Consider the following 25903-nt stretch of genomic DNA (forward strand, 5'->3'; position numbering starts at 1 on the left):
GCAACTGGGTTCGGGTTTCCAAGATGGCGGCCGTTATGATGATTTCCCGAGATGCCCCTATATCTAATTTTAATCTACATGGTATTAAAATACCACCGTACCAAATTTGACACTTAGAATCATAGAAAAGCAGAGTTGGAAGGGGCCTACAAGGCCACTGAGTCCAACCCCCTGCTCAATGTAAGAATCCACCCTACAGCATACTTGACCAGTATGTCCAGCTGCCTCTTGAATGTTGTCCAGCTGCCTCTTGAATGCCTCTCGTGTGGGAGAGCCCACAACCTCCCTAGGTCATTGGTTCCATTGTCGTACCACTCTAACCGTCAGGAGGTTTTTCCTGATGCCCAGCTGGAATCTGGCTTCCTGTCACTTGAGCGCATTAGAATCATAGAATAGTAGAGTTGGAAGGGGCCTACAAGGCCATCAAGTCCAACCCTCTGCTCAATGCAGGAATCCACCCTACAGCATCCCTGACAGATGGTTGTCCAGCTGCCTCTTGAAGGCCTCTCGTGTGGGAGAGCCCACAACCTCCCTAGGTAACTGGTTCCATTGTCATACTTGTATGTAGTTGTGATGCTAAGCTGCTGTACTATCTATATAGTTCAGGAAGCAAATGGCGTTCAGGCTCCCATTGTTCCAGAGGCAAACTTAGGGTGTCTCCCAGCTCTCCAAGGACTTGCAAGTTGAGCAATATTTAAAAATATATATTTTAAAGAGGGAAGGGGGAGGTGAGATTTCCCACCATTTTGGCCGACGTTCAAAATAATTGCACTTTTCTTTAGGGGTCAAGCTGCATTTCATTTTGTGGCATATATGCTATGGGAGTTGGGGAGAAATGAGGACATCTGAAACTCGAATGTGGATTAAAACTTCAAAGTAAAATTACCCACAGAGATGGTTATAAAACGTGAGCTTGCTGCTTGTGAATTTTAATTAGGGGCGTCATACACAGGGCTCCCAGTTACTTAGGAGAAAGGGGTTCATCCTGTTATAATGGGTAGGGAAGATTTTTTTTCAAGATTTAGATGGTTAATTTTTCCTTCCCTTGAAGGAGAAAAGAATCCACATGCATTTGAGATGAACCCTCTGAACACTGAAGGATAATTTTTTTAAAAAAATCTCTTCTCTTACCAAGGCATTTGCATGTTTTCTGGTGTTCTCGTTAATCTGTTCTTTTATGCCTGCTGATCTGTGAGCTATTAAAGACAGGCTCTGTGTCAATTCAGACTTTGACGCGCTTTGAGGGGAATCTTAATACCCTCCTTTCTGCCAGTTTGCACTTCTAGATGGGAGAAGGGAGGAACGTGGGTGCGAGGTGGTGAGAGGATCCGGATAACCTGCAACGGTTCTCACATTGCTGAACTGCAGGGAAAAAGTGTGTGTGTGTGTGTGTGTGTAAAGGAGTTTCAGCAAAGATTTCTGTCCTTAGAGGAGGTCCCACAGTTCAGTGACGGAGCACATGGTTTTCACGTGAAAGGTCCTAGACACCTGATGACAGGAAGAACTCCTTTCTGAGACTACTGCCAGTCAGAATAAACCAGTCTTCCCTCAACCTGGAGCTTTCCAGGTTTTTCAGACTTCAACATCCATCAGTCCCAGCCAACATGCCTGACAGTCAGGAAGCCTGGGAGTTGTAGTCCACAACATCTGGAGGGCAACAGGTTGGGGTAGGCTGAAATAGACCAAGATTGGGCTAAGTGGACAAATACCCAGCAGAAGCCAGCTTCCTGTGTTCCTATGAACCTCCAGGAAGAAAGCCTTCGTCAAGGTCGGGTTGGGATCGTGGGGGGCCGTGAGCAGACCCGGAGAGTATGCTGTCACTCCAAACGACAGTGCCTGGGACCTGAGACAGGGCTTGAAACGCAGCAGGAGGGGCAGAAGGCCGGGCGACTTCATACTGCTTGCCAATCACAAGGGCCAATGTTGCGCGCATTTCCTTTTTGCCTAAACACACACAGTGCCAGGCGGCTCACTAGCAAAAATCCCAAGAGGCTGCGGGTTCCAGCCCTGTAGATTTAGGCAAATTAGGCATAGAACAGGGAAGGAAAGGAACCTCTCGTGCAAGCACTGCGTCATTGCTGACTCTTGGAGGGATGCCTGCTTTCTCTGACGTTTTCTTGGCAGGCCTTATAGCGGGGTGGTTTGCCGTTGCCTTCCCTGGCTGTTATTACCTTTCCCCCAGCTAACTGGGTACTCATTTTACCAACCTCGGGAGGATGGAAGGCTGAGTCGACCCGAGCCGGCTGCCTGAAACCAGCTTCCGCTGGGATCGAACTCAAGCCATGGGGAGAGTTTCAGCTGCAGAAACTGCTGCTTTGTTTAGAGTAAATAGCAGCTGCTCAAGAGAAGTGGGGGGACGGGGCTGATCCATATTGGTACCCCAGGGCAGAGATGAGAAGGGCTGTATCCCTTTCTCCCTGCTGAAGTCCCAATCCAGTAATTCACACAACATGAATAGCGTCACACCTAGTTTGGCCCACTGTCAGCACTTGCGTTACTCACCAAGGGTGCAATCCTATGGATGTTTAGACAGGCAAAAGTCCTACAACTCCCAGCATGGGGAATGCTGGGAGTTGTTGTAGTACTTTTTTTTTTTTTTGGTCTAATCATGCATAGGTCTGCGCGTGGCCTAACCTGCCTTCCACACGTATAGCCAGTAGCACGCACAAAAGGGATTAATTGCTTCCAAAACGGTGACTTCCCATCCCACTTGAATTTAAAAGCATTAAATCGCAACTTTGAAAAAGCAAACAAAACCTTATATCAAAACTCGAGATGCGCGCGCGCGCGCACACACACACACACGCCGAAATTTTTACCCGTGCTATTAAGCAAATAATCACTGGAAGGAGTTGTTCGACTAGATAATATAAACGCTGCACAGCGAAAACTTCCCCTGCTCTTCATTTCTATTGGGTGTAATTAACAATAAATCATAGTGAGGGTTACAGCACGCTGTTATTACATAAATAAAACACTAGCAAAGAAGCTTGTCAGGGCTGATTTATGTGAAGTGCTACTCTGAAGTTTATTGCATTTCCATAATAAGAAATCATAGAGCATATCCATTTTTTACCATTAATCTTTTGGGCTGCATATTATCATTCTAAACACACACACACACACACACACACCCCTTAGTGCAACAGAGGCCACTTATCAGTGGCCAAAAGAGCCGATTTTCACCCCACGAATGGGAAGTGAAGGAGAGAAAGGCAGACCACGCCAGGAAAGATTTGCCCTGTTGCTGCCTGGTGGTGGAAACTGCCACATTTCTCTCTCTCTCTCAGAGCACCAGGCTCTTGTTGGGTAATAATAATAATGATAATAATAATAATGATAATAATAATAATAATAAATTTATTTGTTACCCGCCTCTCCCTCTGGATCGAGGCGGGGTACGACACAAATAAAAACACCATAAAATACATACAACGAATTCAAACGTTTAAAACCAGTGCATCATTAAAAGCAGCACACCGTTAAAAAAGGCGTCTTAAAATTCAACTGGGTAGGCCTTCCGGAAGAGGTCAGTCTTTATGGCTTTCTTAAATTCTGGAAGACTGTTAAGTTGACGAATCAACTGAACAGTCAGGTAACAGGCGAGGGCGTTCATGCGACCCCCCTTGAATCAGCACCAGACTCAGTACAGATGCAAGATCTGTGCCGTGGAATATCCCTTGGCAACGATGTCGAGAATTCGCTGTCTCCACAGGCAGCAAATGATCCCAAGATTATAGCAGCAAGCAACTCCTGTCCAAGGCAGAGGGAGGCATGCGTGCTCCAAACCTCATTTCAGTGCTGCCTCTCAACACCCCCTAGTGTCTCGTACAGCTATTTCACGAAGGTACAGGCAGGCGCGGGGTTAATGGTTATGTGCGCAGAGAGTCCGTGAAACGGGTTGAGGAGAAGGCCCAGATGTTGATTTGGGAGAAGGCCGTTAATCTGTTATTTATTTATTTAAATTTACAATATTTATATACCGCTCCTCATTGAAAAATTTCGGAGCGGTGTACAAGATAAAATGAAAATAAAAACAGAAGCGAACACTGCAAACAGATTTTAAAAGAAGCAAATGCGGTGACTCACGGCTGGACGTTAAGGAAAGGCTTTCCTGGAATAATGACGTTTTCGAGAGGCGCCGAAAGGGGTACAAAGTTGGCGCCTGTCTGACCTCCAGAGGCAGGGAGTTCCACAGGAGGGGGGCCACCACGCTGAAGGCTCTTCCCCTGGTGGGCTCCAATCGGAGGATGGATCTACGTGGGACCAGCAGCAGCAGACCCTCGGATGACCTCAGTGACCGGGCAGGTTGGTAGGGGAGAAGGCAGAGCTCTCTCAGGTATCTCTGTTAGCGGCAACTCAGGTTGTTTCGGGCTGGTCTCCGCTATTACGCACTGGCTGCCTGTATGTTTTCAAGGCTGACTCAAGGTGCTCGTTTTGACCTTTGAAGCCTTACAAGACTTGGAACCATAATGCCTGAAGGAGTGCCTCTCCTGGCATGAACTGACCCGTATACCACGTTCAGCATCTAAGACCCTCCTCCAGGTGCTTCTTCTGAGGGAGGCTCAGAGGGTGGCAACAAGGTAGAGGGCCTTCTGGGTGGTGGCCCCAATCGTGGAACAATCTCCCCCACGAGAGCCATCTGGCACCAACACTGTCATCTTTTCGGTGCCAGGTGAAAACATCCCTCTTCTCTCAAGCATTTGGCAGCATATGACTGTCAAGAAATATTTTTGTAAGCCGCCTTGAAAGCCTTTTTGGCTGAAGGGCGGAATAAAAATGCTAAATAAATACGATGAGTTTTTAACCAGGTCCTGGATTGTCTTTGGTTGATCGTTTGAAAAATTGTTTTTACATACATGTTGCCTCTCTGTGTGCCCAATGCGTTCATATGCTTTTTAGGTAAATGGTGCTGCACTTTGTATAATGTATTTAAAAATTTTGTGGACTGCCCAGAAAATCTTCTGCTATGGGGCGGTATAGGAATATAATGAATGCGTGAATGATCCAATTGCCTGGTGGTGGTGGTGGTTTTCATACTAGAAAGCGGCCTTACACTGAATCAGATCTACGGCCCATCTCGCTCAGTATTTATCTATACCAGGTTTTTAATAGGAAAATGAGGCTGACGTGGGTTTGGGGGGGGGGGGGCGTGGTTAGCTGTAAATGCGAAGGACCGCATTTACAGCTAACGGGGTGCTCCCTCCCTGGCGGGATTTCCACCCCACCCCCCTTTAAATTTTAATTTATTTTATCTTAACAAGGCTCCGCAGAGACACAGAGCCTTATTTATTTTATTTATTTATTAATTACATTTATATACCGCCCCATAGCCGAAGCTCTCTGGGCGGTTTACAAAAGTTAAAAACAGTGAACATTAAAAAAAGTATACAAAATTTAAAACCAACAGAAACATAGAAGCAACAGCATAAAAACAACGGTATCCATTTAAAAACAACAGTTTTGGGGTGCGTGAAAAAAACAACGAACGTAGCATTTTTAAATGCTGTTAAATGCCTGGGAGAAGAGAAAAGTCTTGACCTGGTGCCAAAAAGATAACAGTGTTGGCAAGCCTCATTGGGGAGATCATTCCACAGTCGGGGGGCCACCACTGAAAAGGCCCTCTGCCTTGCTCCAATCTAAAAAATTCAAGGTAAATCCCCGACTTCTTTAGTGCGGAGCTTCGGGGCTTTGCCCTTGGATTGCTTCAGAGCAGCGGCTGCGTCATGTAGATGCCGTGCTGCCACTCCGAAGCAGTCCAGGGGCAAAGCGCCCGTGTGGACGAGCCCTGCAAACTTCCTGCGGTCCGGAAGCCTCGTGTTGCTCAACCAGGAATCTTTTGACTTCAGAGCCTGGGGAAACCTGGCTGGTTTTCCGGTCAGCTTGTTTCCTTAGGCTTCAGTTTCATTGTGCGCTTCAACTGGGGGCTCGTCCACACGGGCGAGTATGAAAGCAGAATGTGGTCTGTCTCAATGGGCCCCAACAGTTGTGAGTGCACTTCAATTCCGCGATCAAGCAGCAGTGTGGCTCCTGCCTTTTATATACCGCTTTCACAGTGGAATATCCTGCTTGGTGTAGATGAACACTCAGATGTTCGAAGCCGGGAAAGCAAACAGGAAGGTTGCTTGTCGTGTTTCGGGAAGGCCTGGGGTGGGATGGGGGATGTTCTCAAGCATACCAAAGAGCCACGAAGAATAACACAAAGCGACGAGGATGCAATGAGAATATCCCACTCTTCGTTATCTTTCTAACTGACCTTCCCTTGAGCAAATCTGTATCTTGTTCGCTGGCAATAATGTATTTATTACTGCTCTGGTTGCAAAAACTTGCCTTGGCTGCAAGTAAGTTGAGTGGTGGGCGCCAAGACCCTCTGCTGGCTGGGGCATTCTGGGAGATGCAGTCCAACACATCTGGAGTGCCCCAGGTTGAGGAAGGCTGCTCTACACGTTTCATCATGGAGAACTGGAGAATTTGCCCTTGTTATATGTCCTGCTCTAGCACCCCACTGGGGAGCTCTTAATTTATGTCAATGTGATTTTGCATTTTTACGGCCTTGTATTTTTGTTTAGTATTTTTATTTCATTTCAGACTACCTATTTTTATTCCATTTGCTTTAGCTCATCTTTTAACTTGTATTTTATTTTTCCTAACTATGTCAAACTGCGAGGGCTTATCGCTTTTCGCAAGAAAGATTTCATTCGTTCGTTCGTTCAATATCCCAGCATGTTATTTCTGACCGGAAGACGGTTGTAACAACCGGAGACTTACTGTGTTGAGCGCGTTGAGAGTGGTGTCATCGCGGGAGGCTGCCACGCACCCGTCTTCTGTGGATCCTCCGTCACACATGCCTGCGAAGGCTGCCATGCTCCTTGAAAAGTTAAGGGGGGGAGGTTTTATTAACCAATGACAGAACATGCAAAAGGAAGAGCGAAAAAAGGGGGGGGAATCTGTTTTAAGTTTGCGGGAAAGCTTCTCTGTATTGACGTAAAGGCAATCCCAACCTGTTCAAACCCGGGTCCTTCTACCAGTCTCTTAATGAGACTTTGCAGCCAAGGTAGGGAAAACGCATTCATTTCACATTACCTTGCTGCCCTCAAATACATGAGGAGGTCACAGTCATTGACCCCAGGCATCCACACAAGTTCCTCGTGCTGCGTCACAGCGTCGTTATCTCCGGAAGGGAATGGCTGCAGTTCTGGAAGTTTTGCCTGGAGGCAGAAGCAAGAGGGTGTGCGTTAACACAGACAAAGCGGGTTGTATATGTCTGGTCGCGACAAGTAGAGCTTCAGAAGTGCACGGAGGCAGGCTTGCGAAAAGCCACTTCCCTACTCGCCTGCAGCGAGTAAAACTGCCCCCCAGGCGACCAAGCAGGGGCGTTTTGGATGGGAATATTAGGGTTGTTTCCCATCCACCTCTTTCCAGGCTTTAATGGATCACAAAAGAGTACGCGCAGGCAGCTGATGAATTAATAGAATTCCCGCTAGTAGGTTGATAAAAGGCTCATATAGACGGCAAAACCAAGGCCTTAACTGAGGGTGACCATATGAAAAGGAGGACCGGGATCCTGTATTGCATAGCCCAGAGGCAAAGTTAAGTAGGGTGACCCTATGAAAAGGAGGACAGGGCTCCTGTATCTTTAACAGTTGCATAGAAAAAGGAATTTCAGCAGGTATCATTTGTATATATGGGGAACCTGGGGAAATTCCCTCTTCATCACAAAAGTTAGTGCAGGAGCTATACTAGAGTGACCAGATTTAAAAGAGGGCAGCTTTAACTGTTGTGATGAAGAGGGAATTTCACCAGGTTCTCCATATATACAAATGACATCTGCTGAAATTCCCTTTTCTATGCAACTGTTAAAGATACAGGAGCCCTGTCCTCCTTTCCATATGGTCACCCTACTTAACTTTGCCTCTGGGCTCATCTACACCAGGCAGGATATTCCACTATGAAAGCAGTATATAAAAGGCAGGAGCCACACTACTGCTTTATAGCGGTATTGAAGTGCACTGACAACTGTTGGGGCCCATGACACATCTACACCAAGCAGGATATTCCTAGGGTGACCCTATGAAAAGGAGGGCAGGGCTCCTGTATCTTTAACAGTCGTATTGAAAAGGGAATTTCAGCAGGTGTCATTTGTATATATGGAGAACCTGGTGAAATTCCCTCTTCATCACAACAGTTAAAGCTGCCCTCTTTTAAATCTGGTCACTCTAGTATAGTTCCTGCAGCTTTAACTGTTGTGATGAAGAGGAAATTTCACCAGGTTCTCCATATATACAAATGACACCTGCTGAAATTCCCTTTTCAATACAGCTGTTAAAGATACAGGAGCCCTGTCCTCCTTTTCATAGGGTCACCCTAGATATTCCACTATGAAAGTGGCATGGAAGCAGCATATGGTCTGCATCAATGGGCTCCAACAGTTGTCAGTGCACTTCAATACCGCTATAAAACAGTAGTGTGGCTGATGCCTTTTGTATACCACTTTCATAGTGGAATATTCTGCTTGGTGAAGATGAGCCCACAGTCCCCCAGAAGCGGGATCAAATTGCATAGCCTCCTAGAAAACAGATACTTCCCCCCCCCCCCATTACTTGTTGCTCCACGGCCTTGAGCTCCCCTCTCCTTGCACTGAGTGCATCATGGCCCTGGGAAATCAAGACCCTCAACTGACCCACAGACAATTCCAGAGTGTGAGAATGTGCTGTAACAAGTAGGGATTTTGTGTTAGGCTGTAAGATTCAATTAACAGCCTTAATCAGCAGCAGCAACGGGCGCACGATTGCGAAGAACTTTCCAAGCCTGTAATTACCTCGCGCCGTGACAATGCAGAGTACATCTGAAAGGCAGTATTTTATATATACATATATAACCACTAATTACAAGTCACAAGTTCGGAAATGTTTCATGTATTCCCTTTGTATTTCCTTCCGATTTCTTATCTAGGGAAGAAAAGGATGGGTCGCAATTTCCCCGCTGGCAAGCGATGAACTGGCCACGGCTACAGCTGGCCCCAATGAGGCACTGCAGGCAGGCTCAGATGCTGTACTGGTGTCGGCAGAGACCAAAACAGGTCCCTCAAACAGCACATTTCTCTGCCTCTGTGAAACAGGGTCAGCCGAAAAGGAAGCAGTTAACAAAAGCAATAAAGGTACTTCAGGAAGGCAAAGTGCCACAAAGCAAACCCCCTTTGTCTACAGTTTTTTTTATTATTTATTAATTTATTATTGCATTTATATCCCACCTTTTTTCCTCCAAGGAACCCAAGGCAGCGTACATAATCCCCCTCCTCTCCATTTTATCTTCACAACAACAACCCTGTGAGGTAGGCTGGGCTGAGAGTCCGTGACTTGCCCAAAGTCACCCAGTGGGTTTCCATGGCTGAGTGGGGACTAGAACCCGGATCTCCTGACTCCCAGTCTAACACTTTAGCCACTACACCACACTGGTCCTCATACAATTGTTAATGTGAAAACCCAGCAGGGCCAACATGGGTCTCTTTAGAAGAGCTTTGCAGCCTTGAACAGTTTACAAATGTTAATAAACATGTGGCATGAAAAAAGCAGTGTTTTTTTTCCCGTTAAACTTCACTGCCTGGTCACTTGGAGCTAATGCTTTGCTCGCCCTAGGCGAACAGCGACTTTCAACCCAGCTTTGTAATACAAAATCTCTCATATTCCCAAACGCAAAGGGCTAGACTTAAATCTGGGAGCTTGGGTTCAAGAGCAGCCTGAATGGATCAGATACGGCTATCCATCTAATTCACCATCCTGTTTTCAACAAGTGGCCAATCAGATGCCTCTAAGACGCTCACGAGAAGGTAGAGAAGGGTCTTCGCTGTATTTTTCAAAAATCTACTGCCTCTGAATGTGGGAGATCTGTCTTGCTATCATGGCTAATTGGTGCTGGTAGCCCTTTCCTCAGCAAATATGTCTAAATTCGTCATCCCAGCCTGCGATGGATTAATCATGTTGAGCTGGGAGGAGAGCAAGGGGAGAACAGCTCCTTAACTTCAAAATTATTTATTTATTTATTTATTGCATTGATAAATAAAGAGCACCTTTTATCAGCTTGGGTTGATATACCAACTACGCCCTTATCTGGACAGAGATAGCCTAGCTACAGTGATCCATGCTCTGATAACCTCTCGTTTGGATTACTGCAATGCGTTATACGTGGGGCTGCCTTTGAAAACGGTCCGGAAGCTTCAGCTGGTACAAAACAGGACAGCCCGTTTACTAACAGGGACTGGCCGGCGAGATCACATTACGCCAGTCCTTTTCCAGCTTCATTGGCTGCCAGTCCAGGTCCGGGCCCGATTCAAAGTGCTGGTATTGACATTTAAAGCCCTAAACAGTTTGGGGCCAGGTTATTTGAAGGAACGCCTCCTCCCATATGTACCTACCCGGACCTTAAGATCATCTACAGGAGCCCTTCTCCGTGAGCCTCTGCCAAAGGAAGTGAGGCAGGTGGCTACTAGGAGGAGGGCCTTCTCTGCTGTGGCACCCCAGTTGTGGAATGAGCTCCCCAGAGAGATCCGCCTGGCGCCTACACTGTACTCCTTTCATCGACAGCTGAAGACCTTTTCATTCTCTCAGTATTTTAACATTTAATTTTAACTTAAATTTAAATCTTACTGTTTTAACTCTGTATTTTAATCTTATATCAATTTTGCTGCGTGGTTTTATCCTGGATGTGCTTTTTATATTGTATTTTGTATGTGTGCTTTTAACTTGTTGGTTGTTTTATTATGGTTTTAATTTTTGCGAACCGCCCAGAGATCTTCGGCTATTGGGCGGTATAAAAAATGTAATTAATAAATAAATAAATAAATAAATACGTTTAGGAACAAGGCAGATTCAGCAAAACGGCTGGGCTTATAATACAGAGATAAATACATCGGGAGCCGTTGTTTAATGATGGAACGTATGCAGAGAGCTTTGGCTATTGGGCGGTATAAAAATGTAATAAATAAATAAATAAATAAATAAAATTTGCGCGCAGAAGGTACCAGGTCCAAATCTAGGCATATCCAGTTTTTTTAAAAAAGGATCAGGCAGCAGGTGATGGGAAAGACCTTTCTCTCCCTGAGACCTGTTGCCAGCCAGAGCTGTCAATACTGGGTTAAATGGGCAAACTGACCAGGTATAAGGCAGCTCCTTCTGTTTCTAAGCTTGTGAAAGGGGGGTAAAGGTAGCAAACCACGTATTTTTCTTTTTAGGAGTGCACCAGCGGCTGAAGAGCTATAGCAGTCTCCAGCAGTTCCACCGCAAGACATTGCCCTCAAGCAAAATTGAGGGCGCGTGTGTACCATTTTAACGTCCTTATACAGCCAGCTGCCTTCCTGTTATTTCGGCATCTCCTCGGGGCCAGACTTCAGAATTGTAGCGTGGCCTCTAGGATGATGCACACTTAAGAAATAATCATAAAAAAATGAACACACGCCTGTATGTAGGCACAACCGGAAGAAAAGCCAGCGGACCTACGAAACCAAAACGAATTTTCATCCTGCCCTTGGTGGGGCTGAAAGGCTAAGGAAGAGCAAATAATACGCCAACCTGCGGGGAGCAACGTAATACAATGGCGAGTGAAGATGTGGAAACGGTAAAGTCTCCTCAAGTTCCCCAAGGCCCAAATTCAAAACACCATTGTATTTTTTCCCCTTTAAATACATCAAAATTAAGACATCTAATGCTGAACGAAGGGATTATTCTGCTCAGCAAGTAATCTGCCAAAGGAAAGGGGCTTGTGGAAGCTCGCTGAATAGCACAAGCAACAGAAACCCCCAGGGGACGAAAATACTGCTGGTCTCCAGGGGATACTCTAGGATGTGAAGAGACCAGTGGTACAGGAATGATAAATGCTGCCACTTGGCACTGACGTGGCACTTTCAAGTGTTCAGTGTGTTTTAAATTTGTCTCAATAGTCCTTAAAACGGAGGTGTTGAACCTTCTTCAGCCCGAGGGCCGGATTCCATTTCAGAGACGCTCTCGGGGGGCCCGCATTGTGGTGGGCGGGGCCTGAGGCAGAAGGGGAGGGGCTGAATGCAAAATACCGTATTTCTTCTATTTTAAGATGCACTTTTTCCCCTAAATAAACAGCTCTAAAAATGGACTGCGTCTTAGAATCGATGGCGTCTTAGAATCGAAGCAATACGGTAAGAGGAAAAGAGGAAGCTCCTGCAGCAGCCTCGAGCCATGCGAGCGAGGAGGAGCTGGGAGGGTAAGCGCCTGGTTTTTTGTGAGTCACATTTATTCGTAAGTCCCATCGATTTCCATGGGACTTACTCGCGTGTCGTCGTCCCCTGGTGCACAGACAAGTAAAGAGCGGGACTGGAGAGTTAAGCGTTTTAGCTCCTTAATCGCGTCTTCTCCTCTCTCTCTCCCCGCCCGAAAATATTGTTTACTCTTTGTTTCAACGCCCCTCCTTCTTCCTGCGCAAATGGCGGTTTCTTCTCTCACAGAGGGAAAAAAGAAAAGGACACAACCATCAGAAGAAAGAGCGGAGGGGGGGGAGGTTGGCTGGGCGGTGAGGGAAGTATTTCTTCGATTCTAAGATGCCCCCTTTTCCCAAATAAACATCTCTAAAATGGGGTGCGTCTTAGAATCGATGGCGTCTTAGAATCGAAGAAATACGGTAACAATAATAATGCCAGTGTGTTTTAGCTCCAAGCTCTTGCTGCCGGCGACTAAGCCCTAGCAGAGGCATTTCAACCCATTATGGGAGGGGGGCCTGCACAAAATCCGGGGAGCCATTGAACAATTGGTGGTCAGAGGGAAGGGCAATCAGAAGGGGGCGTGGCCTTCTGGAGAACCCCGGAGTGCCGGATCTACACCCCTGAATTACAGCAACCCCGTAAGGTGGGTCAGTAGTATTATCCTCATATTGCAAGGTGGGGTGCGCTGAAGCTCAAGACGTTTTGGACCAACTAGCAAATGTAGCAGAGTAAGATTTGAACCAGGGGGGCCGGAGCCTTTGGAAGCAGAAGATGCCAGGTGTAATTACCAGCATCTTTAGACAAAAGGACTAGAAAGGCCAGAGCAGGCGATACTAGGCAAAGGTCCCTTTTTCGTTCTCCTCCTTCGATTTGGTCCTCGGCGCTTGATGCTGTCTGGCAGCAATGTTGCCACAGTTGGGCCGTTCCACTCACTTGCCCACAGGCTCCCCTTTAAGTTCCCTCTGCTGCTTATTTCCTCATCCAAGCCTCTGCATCGGTGAGAAATAGCTCCAGCTCTCCCTCAAGCACTCTGTGCTTGCTAGAGGGCTTCAGACATTTGGGTAGTAAGCCAAGCTGTTATGTATTTGGGGGTCACAAGTGGGCCTCTGTTGGCAAGGGAATTGGAGCCCCTTAACCGATGCAACGTCACAGAAGGCCTGAACACAGAATCATAGAATAGTTGAGCTGGAAAGGACCTATAAGGCCATCGAGTCCAACCCCCTGTTCAAGGCAGGAATCCACCTTAACGAATCCCTGACAGAGGGCTGTCCAGCTGCCTCTTGAAGGCCTCGAGTGTGGGAGAGCCCACCACCTCCCTAGGTCATGGGTTCCATTGTCGCACTGCTCTAACAGTCAGGACGTTTTTCCTGATGTCCAGCCGGAATCCGGCTTCCTTTAAGTTGACCCCGTTATTCCGTATCCTGCACTCTGGGAGGATCGAGACGAGATCCTGGCCTTCCTCTGTGTGACAACCTTTCAAGTATTTGAAGAGTGTTATCATGTCTCCCCTGAATCTTCTCTTCTCCAGGCTAAACATGAACAGCCTTGGTGCAAGCTGCTGAGTGCTAATGGGGGAAATAAAAACCTTGGAATTGAAACTCAGAGGTTCATGAGCATCCCGTGTGAAGTTCTGCTCCCTCGGCTATTGCATTACACGGTCGCTTTTCGAATAATACCTTGCATTCTGCAGATCAAAGAGGACTTGGGAAGTTTTGACAGACAGAGACAGTCAACACTTGACGTTCATAACGCAGAGCAATCTTACCTGATGGCTAGGCCCAACCCGGATTTCACCCTGTGTGCTGTTCAGCCTCCTGCAATTAAAAATACAGAAAGTCGGATTAATCAAACCATGCGACACAGATATCTCTCAGCACTGTTTGAACATGAATAGCTACCATCTTGACAGTACAAATGGGAAGAAAAAACATGTTCTGTTTAGTCTTCAATGCCATATTAAAAGGATACAGAATAAAATCAGAATTACAACAAAGATCATGGCAAACCTCCAGAGACTATTTCCATCCAGTAGGAATGGAATTTGAAATGAAGGCTCATGCAACGCTTCACAAAGGCACACAAAACTCTACGTTAAAACCGAGGCATTCTGTCAGCTACGGCATTTGAAAAAGCCCTTGTTCAAAACGTGGAGAAAAAATGTTATAAGATGACGTGGTAGCTCAGTTACTCTCTGTTCAGCTTTAGCCAACTCTCAGATGTTTTCAAAAGAGAAAACAAGACTGTACCTACTTATAACTTATGTGAATCACAACCTTCTCCTTTACCCTTGGAATTCATCTCTGTTGCATTGTGCGTTTTGGGAATGACACTTGAGGGTGAGTTTATTCTCCTAGGGATTTTGCAGTGGCACAAAAGTCCTAGTTAAGAGAGCAACCGGAAATACTGAAATGGCTTCCTCCACCCTTGCTTCTTCTCTTTGGTAGATAGGGAGGGAATTAGTTTGCCTAACTTGAAATATCAGTGTCCAAAAAGCAAGAAATAAATTGTAGTGTCAGATTCCACCCACACACACACACACTCCTGCTTTTTATGCCTCAGTCAAACAGTGTCACCAGCAATAGGCTGCCATCTAGCTGCATGCAAAGGCTGACGCCTACTTAAGTCAAATTCTTGATTTTACCCCGTCTGTGCCATCACTATGGCTCGGCTCAGCTTCGTGTTCACCAAACTAGCATCCGATGGACACACCTAAAAAAGACTCAGGGATCAGGTTACCTGGACACCTAACTTTCAAAGCTAGGGTCCAAATTTCAGCCTCCCACCCCCACATCCCTCCACACAGATTTACTCTTTGCTCCTTGCGAATCTGAAATAATTCTAAATAATTCTGTACTCCATGGCAAAGCAGGTGGGTTTTCCTCTTTGGAAGTGGGCAATTTCCCCCCAAACACAATTGCACCCAAATAGGGTAGGATTTCTCGCCGCTCTGAGATCCCAGTGATATAGGATGGGATACCAATGTTTTAATAAATAAATAAATATTAATATTATTTTGCAATTAAATGAAATCTGAGGTTTTGTTTATGCCGGGCGAATTTATCCACCCCAAGGAGTTTGGAGTAGCGTCTGTGTAAGACAAGAACGGCCCAAGGCAACTTCGTGGCTCAGGAGGGATTTGAACGCAGATCCCCAACCCCAGTGTCAATCTGACACACCATCCACAATACCACACTAACTCTCTGGGTCCTCGCAAAGTTGTGAAAGCCACGGGATGCATTTTCCATCCCTCCACCAGGCTTTGCCAATAAGGTTTGCTGACCGAGGCCTTAGCTAGACCTACTGGTTAGCCCATGACAGAGGAGGGAAGATCCCGCGTTGTGTTTATCGCGAGATCCCTCCTCTTACAAGCGACGACCTCAGAAGGAGAGGCGTCGCGCCCGCCATTTCTTTTTACTTAAAGGGCCAGCAGCGCACGAACGCTTGTGCGCAAAAGGTTTTTTTTTAAAAAAAAAAAAAAATTACGTTCCCCGCTTCCCCCAACGGGCGCAGCTCCTGGCTCCTCGCGAGGAATCGCAAGGAGCCGGGTCAACCCACGGTGCCCGGCCACACGTTCCATGGCCTCGGGCTCAGCCCGTGAAAAAAAACGGGGCCAAAGGGGAGGGCGAGATCCCGGCGCAAGGGAGGGATCATCCCTCCCTGATCCTGGGATCCCCCATGCGTCATTTTGGTGCACAGGGATGATCCCGGGATTTCGCCCTGTCTAGCTCTGGCCTGAGAATACCAGCCCTAAATCAACATCTTCTGAAATGGGCCTAGGGAATACACGGTTTAGCAAACCAGCTTTGGAGAGAGCACACATCCTAAACCTATGGGAACAACCATATCAAGTGGTAGGATGGGGGGGGGGGGCGGGCATGTGTCTTGTTAGTACTGTTCAGGGTAGATATTTTGCATCAAAGATGCAGCCGCCAGAACACCCCTCCGAGGGCAAGGAAACCATCTCTATATTGATCAGGCCCTGGCTCAAGAGGTGGTGCAATATATTACAGAGGCGAAGAGATGCAGAAATACAAGTTAGGAGTTTCCCCGGGAGAAATCTCGCCTTTGTCGAAAGGTGGTCTCAGGCAAACCATCCTCTCTCAGCCTGCCCCACGCTGAAATAAGGGGATAATGCTTCTGACCTACCTTACAGGGCTGTTCTAAGGGAAACGATAAGAGAACCAAGAGGCTGCAACTCCTGCCTCCCAGAATAAATATCACAGCGTGGGGGAGACCACTGTAGTCCCATACACTGGCCAGAGAAGAAACAGTGCAAAGAGTTTATTTCGCCCTTCCCTGCCAGAAAGAACGCCTAGAAGAACTTTTGAAACGAAGAACTGGTGCCTGGGTTTGGGTGTTTCTCTTTTTCCCTTCCAATGCCTTTGCCATTTGGGCCATGTCTTTTATATTGCAACCCTGAGGGCAGAGAGGGTCTTATTATTAATCCGTGTCAGCAAATCCGGAAGCCTTTTTTTGGACTGAAGAGCAGGGCAAACAAATAAATAATAAACAAACAGTAGGACAACAGATATGAAATAGTTTTAGGATTCCAGAAGTGTTATATACATGCCGGCAGCTTAGAAAAGAGGGCTACGAGGACCATGTGTACCTCTTTTGGTAAACCTGGCTTATATTAGTTCAAGGAAATACCCAGTCTCGTGGATCAGCCTACGCAAGTTACTAGGCTGCCTGCAAAACACTGTGCTACCCTACTGGCTGCTGGGAGAGGGATTGAGAGTTGCATCACTTCTCCACCAGCCCACTCACTCGCCTACATGCAATTTCTGGTCACCTATGGCGACCAGGCTAGTGCTTAAAAGCATAATAACATAAGAAGTGTCCTGATGCTGGATCAGACCAAGGGTCCATCTAGTCCAGCATTCTGTTCACATAGTGGCCAACCAGCCAGCGGCCAGGGATGAACAAGCAGGACATGGTACAACAGCACCCTCCCACCCATGTTCCCCAGCAACTGGTGCACACAGGCTTACTGCCTCGAATACTGGAGATAGCACACAACCATCGGGGCTAGTAGCCAATGATAGCCTTTGCCTCCAGGAATTGATCCAACCCCCTTTTAAAGCCATCCAACTGGGTGGCCATCACTACATCTTGTGGTAGCGAGTTCCATATTTTAAATTATGCGCCGTGTGAAGAAGTCCTTCCTTTTATTTGTCCTGAATCTCCCACCAATCAGCTTCATGGGATGGCCCCGGGTTCTAGTGTTTTGAGAGAGGAAGAAAAAATGTCTCCCTGTCCACATCCTCCATAGCATGCATCATTTTGTACACCTCTATCCTGTCTCCCCTCAGCCTCCTTTTTTCCAAGCTAAACCGTCCCAGCTGATGTAACCGTCCCTCATAGGGGAGATGCTCCAGCCCCTTCATCATTTTATTTGCCCTTTTCTGAACTTTTTCCAGCTCTGTAATATCCTTTTTTAGGTTTGGTGACCAGAACTGTACACAGTATTCTAAGTGTGGTCGCACCATAGATTATAACGGCAGTATGATACTGGCCATTTTATTCTCAATTCCTTCTCTTATAATGCCTAACATGGAGTTTGCCTTCTTTACAGCGGCCGCACACCGGGTGGACATTTTCATCGAGCTGTCCACCACAACCCCAAGATCCCTTTCTTGCTCGGTCACCGCCAGCTCAGATCCCATTAGTTTATACTTGAAGTTGGTTTTTTTTGCCCCAACCTGCATCACCTGACACTTGCTTACATTTATTTATTTATTTATTTATTTATTTATTATTTATTACACTTATATACCGCTCCCATAGCCAGGGCTCTCTAGGCGGTTTACAGAAATTCTAAAATTGAGGTAAAAACAAGTATACAAAATTTAAAACTCTAAAACACAGAACATACACACATAAAGCATTAAAAACCGATTAAAAACTAAACATGTGGGTAATTAGGATGTGCCGCCATATGCCTGGGCAAAGAGGAAAGTCTTAACCTGGTGCCGGAAAGATAGCAGCGTTGGCGCCAGGCGAGCCTCATCAGGGAGATCGTTCCAGAGTCTGGGGGCCACCACCGAAAAGGCCCTGTCCCTCCTTGCCACACTCCGAACCTCTCTCGGAGTAGGCACCCAGAGGAGGACCTTAGATATTGAACGTAGTGACCGGGTATATTCACGTCGGGAACAGCATCTGCTGTTTGGCGTTTCAATGCAAGCCAGAAGACACCCAAACTTATCATACACCTAGAATCTCTTGCACACGTTGAAGGCCACACTGACTGAATTTATTTCAACTAATTTTTCACGTTCAGGGTGTGTGTGCCTGTTACACCATACCCAAGACGCTCAATGCCTGCACAGAATGGATTTCAAAACGGTAACATCCCGAACTGGCGTACGCTACAGTATGGTGTTCTCTCTCTACGGAGTTCACAGCAAGGCAAGGAAGATGAAGCACACATCTTATGTTAAGGCGGGAAATCCATGAATAGGAGCCAATGTTCACGGAGTTGCAAAATACAGGCTGCTCTGTGTAATCTTTTCTTCTGTACCCGGATTCCTTTATTCCCACAGTTCGGTTTATAGTGAGAAAAACAAGCCGCTAAATCCATTCCTTTATTCCAACACCTTTCTGCACAATGGCTCCCTGCCCAGAAAGAGGTCTTAGCAAAAGGGACTCTGTGTGGTCTGCGTAAGAACGCTTTGAACAGAAAAAGACAGACATGCAGCCGGGGCTGTGTTCTTACCCCTGCTTCACGGATTCTGTCGGAAGGTACGTGGCTCCCCGAAACCCATTCCAAAAGGAACATTCGAACCACCAGAATAAGACCACGTTCCGGCACAGACACGGCTCTGCATATTAGCAGCCAGAACCCTCCGTTTGCTCCAGGTGGGAAAGATTTAGAGCATTTTTATGTGCTGCATGGCCCAAGGCGGTGGAGTCAAATAATTTCCTGCCGTTGAAAATAGACTCCATCTCTGGTTGCAATATTAAAATTTGTAAAAAAGAAAAAGAAAAAAGGGAGGAGAGGTACCTGTAACATTTTCTAATGTGTTTACTAAATCAACAAGTGATTTTAAAGCAAGCTGGGGGGTTCTGCTAATGCTGCACCTGCTACAACGTGCAGCAAAGGACACCCAAAGTGCTCAGGAGGCCAGAATACACTTCTAAGAGGGAAAGCTACCACAACTGGGTGGTTTTTTTAAAAATTAAGAATGACGCAGGGGCATAACAATGATAAAGGAGTATAAAATTTTGCAGGGTCTGGAGGGAATGGATAGGGGGACCTTCTCTCTGTGTCATATTACTAGAACCTGGGGCACACAATAATAATAACAACAACAACAATAATATATTTCTTACCCGCCTCTCCGATTGGATCGAGGCGGGGAACAACAGCAAACATAAAATACATAAAATACAGATTAAAAACATAGTACACACCGTTAAAAACATCCTAAAAGTATCCTAAAATTCCACAGGATAGGCCTGCCGGAAGAGATCAGTCTTGATAGCGTTCTTGAATGCTAAAAGGCTGTCAAGCTGATGAGTGTCCTCCGGCAGGCCATTCCACAGTCTGGGAGCAGCAGAAGAATCATAGAATAGTAGAATTGGAAGGGGGCTATAAGGCCATCGAGTCCAACCCCCTGCTCAAGGCAGGAATCCACCCTAAAGCATCCCTGACAGATGGTTGTCCAGCTGGGTAATACCCATCCTCTGGGTAATATCCGTCAACCTAATTTTGGCTGACTGAAGTAGATTCTTCCCAGAGGACCTGAGTATGCAGGGTGGATTGTACGGGAGAAGGCGATCCCGCAGGTAGCGTGGAACCAAACCATGTACAACTAGTTCAAAATATGGCAGCCAGGTTGGTCACTGGCACATCTAGGGGTGATCACATTGCACCAGCCTTAAAATCTCTTCACTGGCTGCCAACTGAACTCTGAGCCTCGTGGTCTGCGCATCAGTGCCCCTGGGATGAGCGATTCAAGGTGGAAGAGAAGGAGGAGGTATCATCAATATGGCTTCACTCTCGTCAGGTGAGCCCATTGGTTCCTCCTGACTTGGCCGGATTATAAATGCTTCCAGGTCAGTTCTACATTTCTTGCTGGCATTTTCTAATCTCAAAGTGAACTGGCTTTAAGGCAAAGGTAGAGCAGCCATGGGACAAAGTGTGTGTGCAGATGACCCTGCACACACGAGAGAATTGAGGCAGATAGAGGCTTTCGATTTTCCCTGGAGGTTCAGGCTATGTGTCACTCTAGAGTTTTTTTGTTTTTGTCTACCTAGGCTCAGGCCTCCTGATTGACTCTACACTAGAAATATGTTTCAACGGGCCTCTACTCTGTAATGCAGGTCCCAATCCTGCCAGGATTTCAGCTCCTTGGTTGCTTGCAACCAAATGGTGAGGGAGCAAGCAGTCCATGTCTGCTTTGCATGTGTTCATTCGCAAGAGACAGTGTGGTGTAGTGGCTAGAGTGTTGGACTGGGAGTTGAGAGATCCGGGTTCTAGTCCCCACTCAGCCATGGAAACCCACTGGGTGACTTTGGGCCAGTCACACAATCTCAGCCCAACCCACCTCACAGGGTTGTTGTTGTGAGGATAAAATGGAGAGGAGGAGGAGGAGGATTATGTATGCCGCCTTGGGTTCCTTGGAGGAAAAAAGGCGGGATATGAATGCAATAATACATACATACATAAGCCTGTTTCTGCATCAGTCTAAGAACTGTTGTTTTTTAAATGGAGTGAAAATTCACATTTTAACCTATTTCCAAAAATATGCCTTTTTGGTATGCGTTTTGCCTTAACATCTGCACACATTCAAGCACATGTAGTATATGATTTTTCCCCCCATATGGGCATATATATATATTTCTAATGGTCTGTCACATGGAAATAAGGTTATTTTGTAATTTGGCACGACGCATTTTGGTACTCCTTTGAGCCGAGAATGGAATCACAGAATTCGGACAGGTGCAAAATCTGAAGGCTGACTACATTCCGAATTGTGCATTTGTTTAGGTAAGCGCAAATCAGTTTGGTGCGCTTAAAAATTCAGAGAGAACCAAAAAAAAACCCACACACCTTGAGTTACAAATCCCCTCCGTGTGTAGACTCCAGAAATGGTCTGCGATCATTTCAGATCTTATATATATATATTTTTCACTCCACCCATTTTCCTGGGCTTAAGGAAGAGTTAAAGGAGGATGCAGGTTATTAGTACATTAGGCTGAGCTGTGTGTGTGTGTGTGTGTGTGTGTGGAGAAGAAGAATAAGGAGAGTTAAACTCGAAAAGAATACACACCACGGAAAATTCGGCCGTTTCTGGACCACCCACGATTCCCTGCCACCTAGGAACAGGGTCGTTCTTGGTACTGATGCTAAAAAGGGCCCTGTTGAGGCTCAAAAGCGTTTGCCCCTATAATGGGGAGAGGACTGGGCTGCTTATACCGTGGGGGGGAACGGGGGTGGCCCGAAAAAGAAGAGGCCAGCGAGGCACTCGAGGCGCGTATGAAATGTGACACCAAAGGAAACCGATGTAACAAAGTGGTATCCATAGCAACAACAACTTAATATTTCAGTCCCTCTTCAGCCGCAGCGGATTAAATATAATGACAAGATGTTCCCCCTTTGAAAAGTAACCTGTTGCCATGGAAACGTTGTAGTCTATCGAATAAACAGGGACTGGACAGAAAGGAACTGGAAGGCTGCAAATGAATATCAAAAAGGAAAGGAGCCCTCCTCCCTTCGCGGCAAAGGGTGGTATCAGGCGCTCCCTAATCCTCAGGCGAAGGAGACTTCGCTCCAATACAGACCCGTCCTTCCCGGCTTTGAGGCAGTGCCAGGGATCAACGTGGCGGTCCTGGAGACTGGGAGGCGGATAATAAAAAGGCCAACAGGCGTTTGGATTAGATGCTCCAGTGATCAGTTTCCATTTTATGTGAAGGAGCTTACACCCCAACCTCTCTGAGAACCCGACACGTTACTAAAATTAACAACTTTAAGCGCAGTACATTTTTTTTAAAAAAAAATCCCATCCCAAGTCCAGCTCTAAACAACAAATCTCTGCCCAAACACCAAATGTGTTTCTAAAGCACTCTTGGGCTAGGGCTTTGGTGAACCTCCAAAGCACTTTCATTAATGTGAAACCAGATACCAAACACACCTCTTTGTGAAGGCCGGGGAGACCCTCGGTCAAATTCCAACTCAGTTCACCCTCTCTAGCCTACCCAAGAAGGTGGTTGTGTGGATAAATCTTTCTAAACCGCCCAGAGAGCTTTGGCTATAGGGCGGTATAATAATAATAATAATAATAATAATAATAATAATAATAATAATAATAATAATGCTTGAAAAATGTTTTAGCATAACGAATGTCACAAAAACAAAAATTAGTTAAAGCAGGGTTTGTGCAACTTGAGGCCCTCCAAGTGTCTTGGACTACAATTTCTATCATCCTTAGCCAGCATAGCCAATGATGAGAGCTGAAGCCAAAATATCTGGAGGACCACAAGTTGCCCCACCCCTGGGTTAAAGGCTCAACATGTTAAGAGACGGAGCAGAGCTAGAACACATGTTCCACATGTGCAAGATTACATGTTCAATCCCTGCCAATGTGCAGACAAAATGGATCGCAGACAGCTGGGCTGTGAAGGCCTCTACCTTCCGCCATGGAACCGGGTGACCTTGGCCCCCAGACTCTCGCTCTCAGCCTAACCTACACCACAAGGTTGTTGTGAGGATAGAACAAGGGAAGGGGAGCTGTGTACAACACCCAAGGAAAATTGGGATAAGAGTGTTATATATAAAATACCTAAAATGCCATTGTTAGGACAGCTGGCATTTTTTTTAATGAAACGTGTTGGAGTAAGAGGGGAAAAGGAAAGTTTTTTTTAAAAAAAAACTGTTTCATAAAACAAACAGACATGAATTAACCATCGAAATTTTCAAGTTGGACTGCACCTTGCTGACATCATTTACTTATTGACTTTCATTTACTTATTTGTTGCATTTTTATACCTCCGGATAGCTGAAGCTTAATGTTGATAAGCATTACCACCACTATTGTTTTATTTATCATTTATTTATTTATTACATTTCTATACCGCCCAATAGCCGGAGCTCTCTGGGCGGTTATTGGCTCTCAGGGCAGTGTACAATTCATAATAAAATGCAATAAAAGCAAGCAAGCAACCCAAATATGACAGAAAGACAACAGTACATTAAATAATCTTTCTGAGAGAAGAAAAAAGAAAGGCCATTTTAGAGATTTGGCTCCCATTTGCCTCTTGTACATATGGACTTATAAGCTCTGTACCCAAATCAGAAATATACTAAGGCACAGACCTGCTGCAACTGGATTTTTATTATTTTATACCTCTTTCATAACTGTACAAGTTTATAATCTATGTTTGATGGAGGGAGGGATACATTTCGGTACGAATCTCCTAGAAAATGGTCTTTTAGCCAAACCTTTTCCTGTTTTTCTTCTATACATGCCGCCCATTGCTTACTATTCATGTTATTATTGTAGCTGGAAAAGCTTTCAATAAAATTCAAGATGCCGGGGCGGGGTGGGTGGGGATAAAAATGCCAAATGCTTAGATGAAAAGCGCCAGAAGGAAGAACTTTTGGAAGTCTGGGTGCCACCACTGAAAAGGCTCTATCTCGATTAGCAACTTCTTAACGCATGGAAAGGTTTGTACTAAGTAAAAGGAATCAAATCCAAAATGCCCTGAGCTAAGGCAGGTGGAACATTAATGCTTCAGCTTCTTCTAAAGAGGACATGACATTTGGAGGAACATCAGTTTTAACTCCAATCCTCTCTATAGCGATTGCATATATGGCTTTACCTCTGAGGTTAATAAACCCCACTATCACCACTGTAATTTCAGAGCAACCCTGGAGGCTTACACCAGAAGATGGAGTGATGACCACAGAGTGAAAGAGGATTTTCAAAAGGATGAGAGAAATGTCAATCAATGGCTATTAGTCAAAACGGCTAAATGGGAACTCCATGGACTAAGAGGTGGTATACCTCTGAATATAGATGCCAGGAGTTGTGAGCATCCCAGGGGTATCTGGGTGTCACAGCAAAAACACGCTGGAATAAATATTTTGATCCAGCAATGTGATTCTCATGTCAATTCTGTATATTCAACGCTTAATTCTCAATGCTTAAATGTGAAACATTTGCACTATTCAAGGATATCCAACGTAAGAACTACCCCCCAAAAAATTGTGTCCTGCAGATCAGGAAGGGACATTGGCTATAAAAAAAGAAGCGGTGTGGTGGCTAAAGTGTTGGACTGGAAGTTGGGAGATCCGGGTTCTAGTCCCCACTCGGCCATGGAAGCTCACTGGGTGATTTTGGGCCAGTCAAAGACTCTCAGCCCAACCTACCTCACAAGGTTGTTGTTGTGAGGATAAAATGGAGAGGAAGAGGAGGATTATGTATGCCACCTTGGGTTCCTTAAGGAGGAAAAAAGGTGGGATATAAATGTAATAAATAAATAAAATATATAAATAATACCTCACAGGGTTGTTGTTGTGAGGATAAAATGGAGAGGAGGAGGATTATGGGTTCCTTGGAGGAAAGAAAGCGGGATATAACTGAAATAAATAAATAAATAAATAAATGTCCTCATGAATGCAGATCTGAAGAACGTAAGAAGAGCCATGCTATGTTCCCCAACAGCTGGTGTATCTGGCTATCAGGACTAGCATCCATAGATAGCCTTCTCCAGGAATTTGTCTAATCCCCTTTTAAACCTGGCCCTTCTCCTCACATAGAAAATAGTACCTGACCCAGTGCAATGATTTGGGCCCAGGTCTATCCTGAACCTGCTATCCCAATCCTGGAGGGAAGTCAGGAATTTTATGAGGCTTGTGGAGGTTAGCCCTAAGTGGGCACGATCATTTAAAACTTGCCTTAAGGGCAGGATTGCCACACTGAACAACCAGAATCTCTTTACCAGAGTTGACTTAAAGTACCAGATATATGGCCACAAAAATACCATTACAACAACAACAACAAATCATCAGCTTGTGCGAACAACCCAGAGAGCTTTGGCAATAGAGCAGTACAGAAACGCAGTGCATAAGTAAGTATGCAGGGGGTTGGTCTCGATGGCCTTATAGGCCCCTTCCAATTCTACTATTCTATGATTCTATAGGTTATTTTGAGCTCTGCCGTTAATTGGAATACTGTACAGACCTCCCTTTTGAAAAGTATTGAGTCTCTGAAAGCTTCTCATGTATCACTCTCTAAAACAGCCATCCCAAACATGGCTGCCTGGGGGAGCATGGGAGTTGTAGTCTAACCTATCTGGAGGGTACCAGGTTTGAGGGAAGGTTACATCAGCTGGGATTGTTTAGCTTGGAGAAGAGGAGGTTGAGGGGAGACATGATAGAGGTGTACAAAATTATGCATGGTATGGAGAATATGGATAGGGAGACATATCGCAAGACCCTATGCGGCAGGGTCTTGCGATTTTCTGTTTTACTCTGTACAGCACCATGTACATTGATGGTGCTATATAAATAAATAAATAAATAAATAAATAAATAATAATAATAATAATTTTTTCTCCCTCTCTCAAAATACTAGAACCTGGGGTCATCCCATGAAACTGATTGGTGGGAGATTCAGGACAAATAAAAGGAAGGACTTCTTCACACAGTGCGGAGTTAAATTATGGAACTCACTA

General features: G+C 45.7%; 1 protein-coding gene across 1 annotated transcript in view; it reads right to left on the minus strand.

Moving 5' to 3' along the window:
* RERE (arginine-glutamic acid dipeptide repeats) overlaps positions 1–25903 on the minus strand; it is a 316112-nt gene that overhangs the window by 131552 nt on the left and 158657 nt on the right. Inside the window, 3 exon segments of the mRNA XM_063145507.1 lie at positions 6769–6868; positions 7084–7208; positions 13989–14037. Coding sequence (XP_063001577.1) covers positions 6769–6868; positions 7084–7208; positions 13989–14037 — 274 coding nt within the window.

Source organism: Elgaria multicarinata, chromosome 20, assembly GCF_023053635.1.
Source record: "Elgaria multicarinata webbii isolate HBS135686 ecotype San Diego chromosome 20, rElgMul1.1.pri, whole genome shotgun sequence".
NCBI lineage: Eukaryota > Metazoa > Chordata > Lepidosauria > Squamata > Anguidae > Elgaria > Elgaria multicarinata.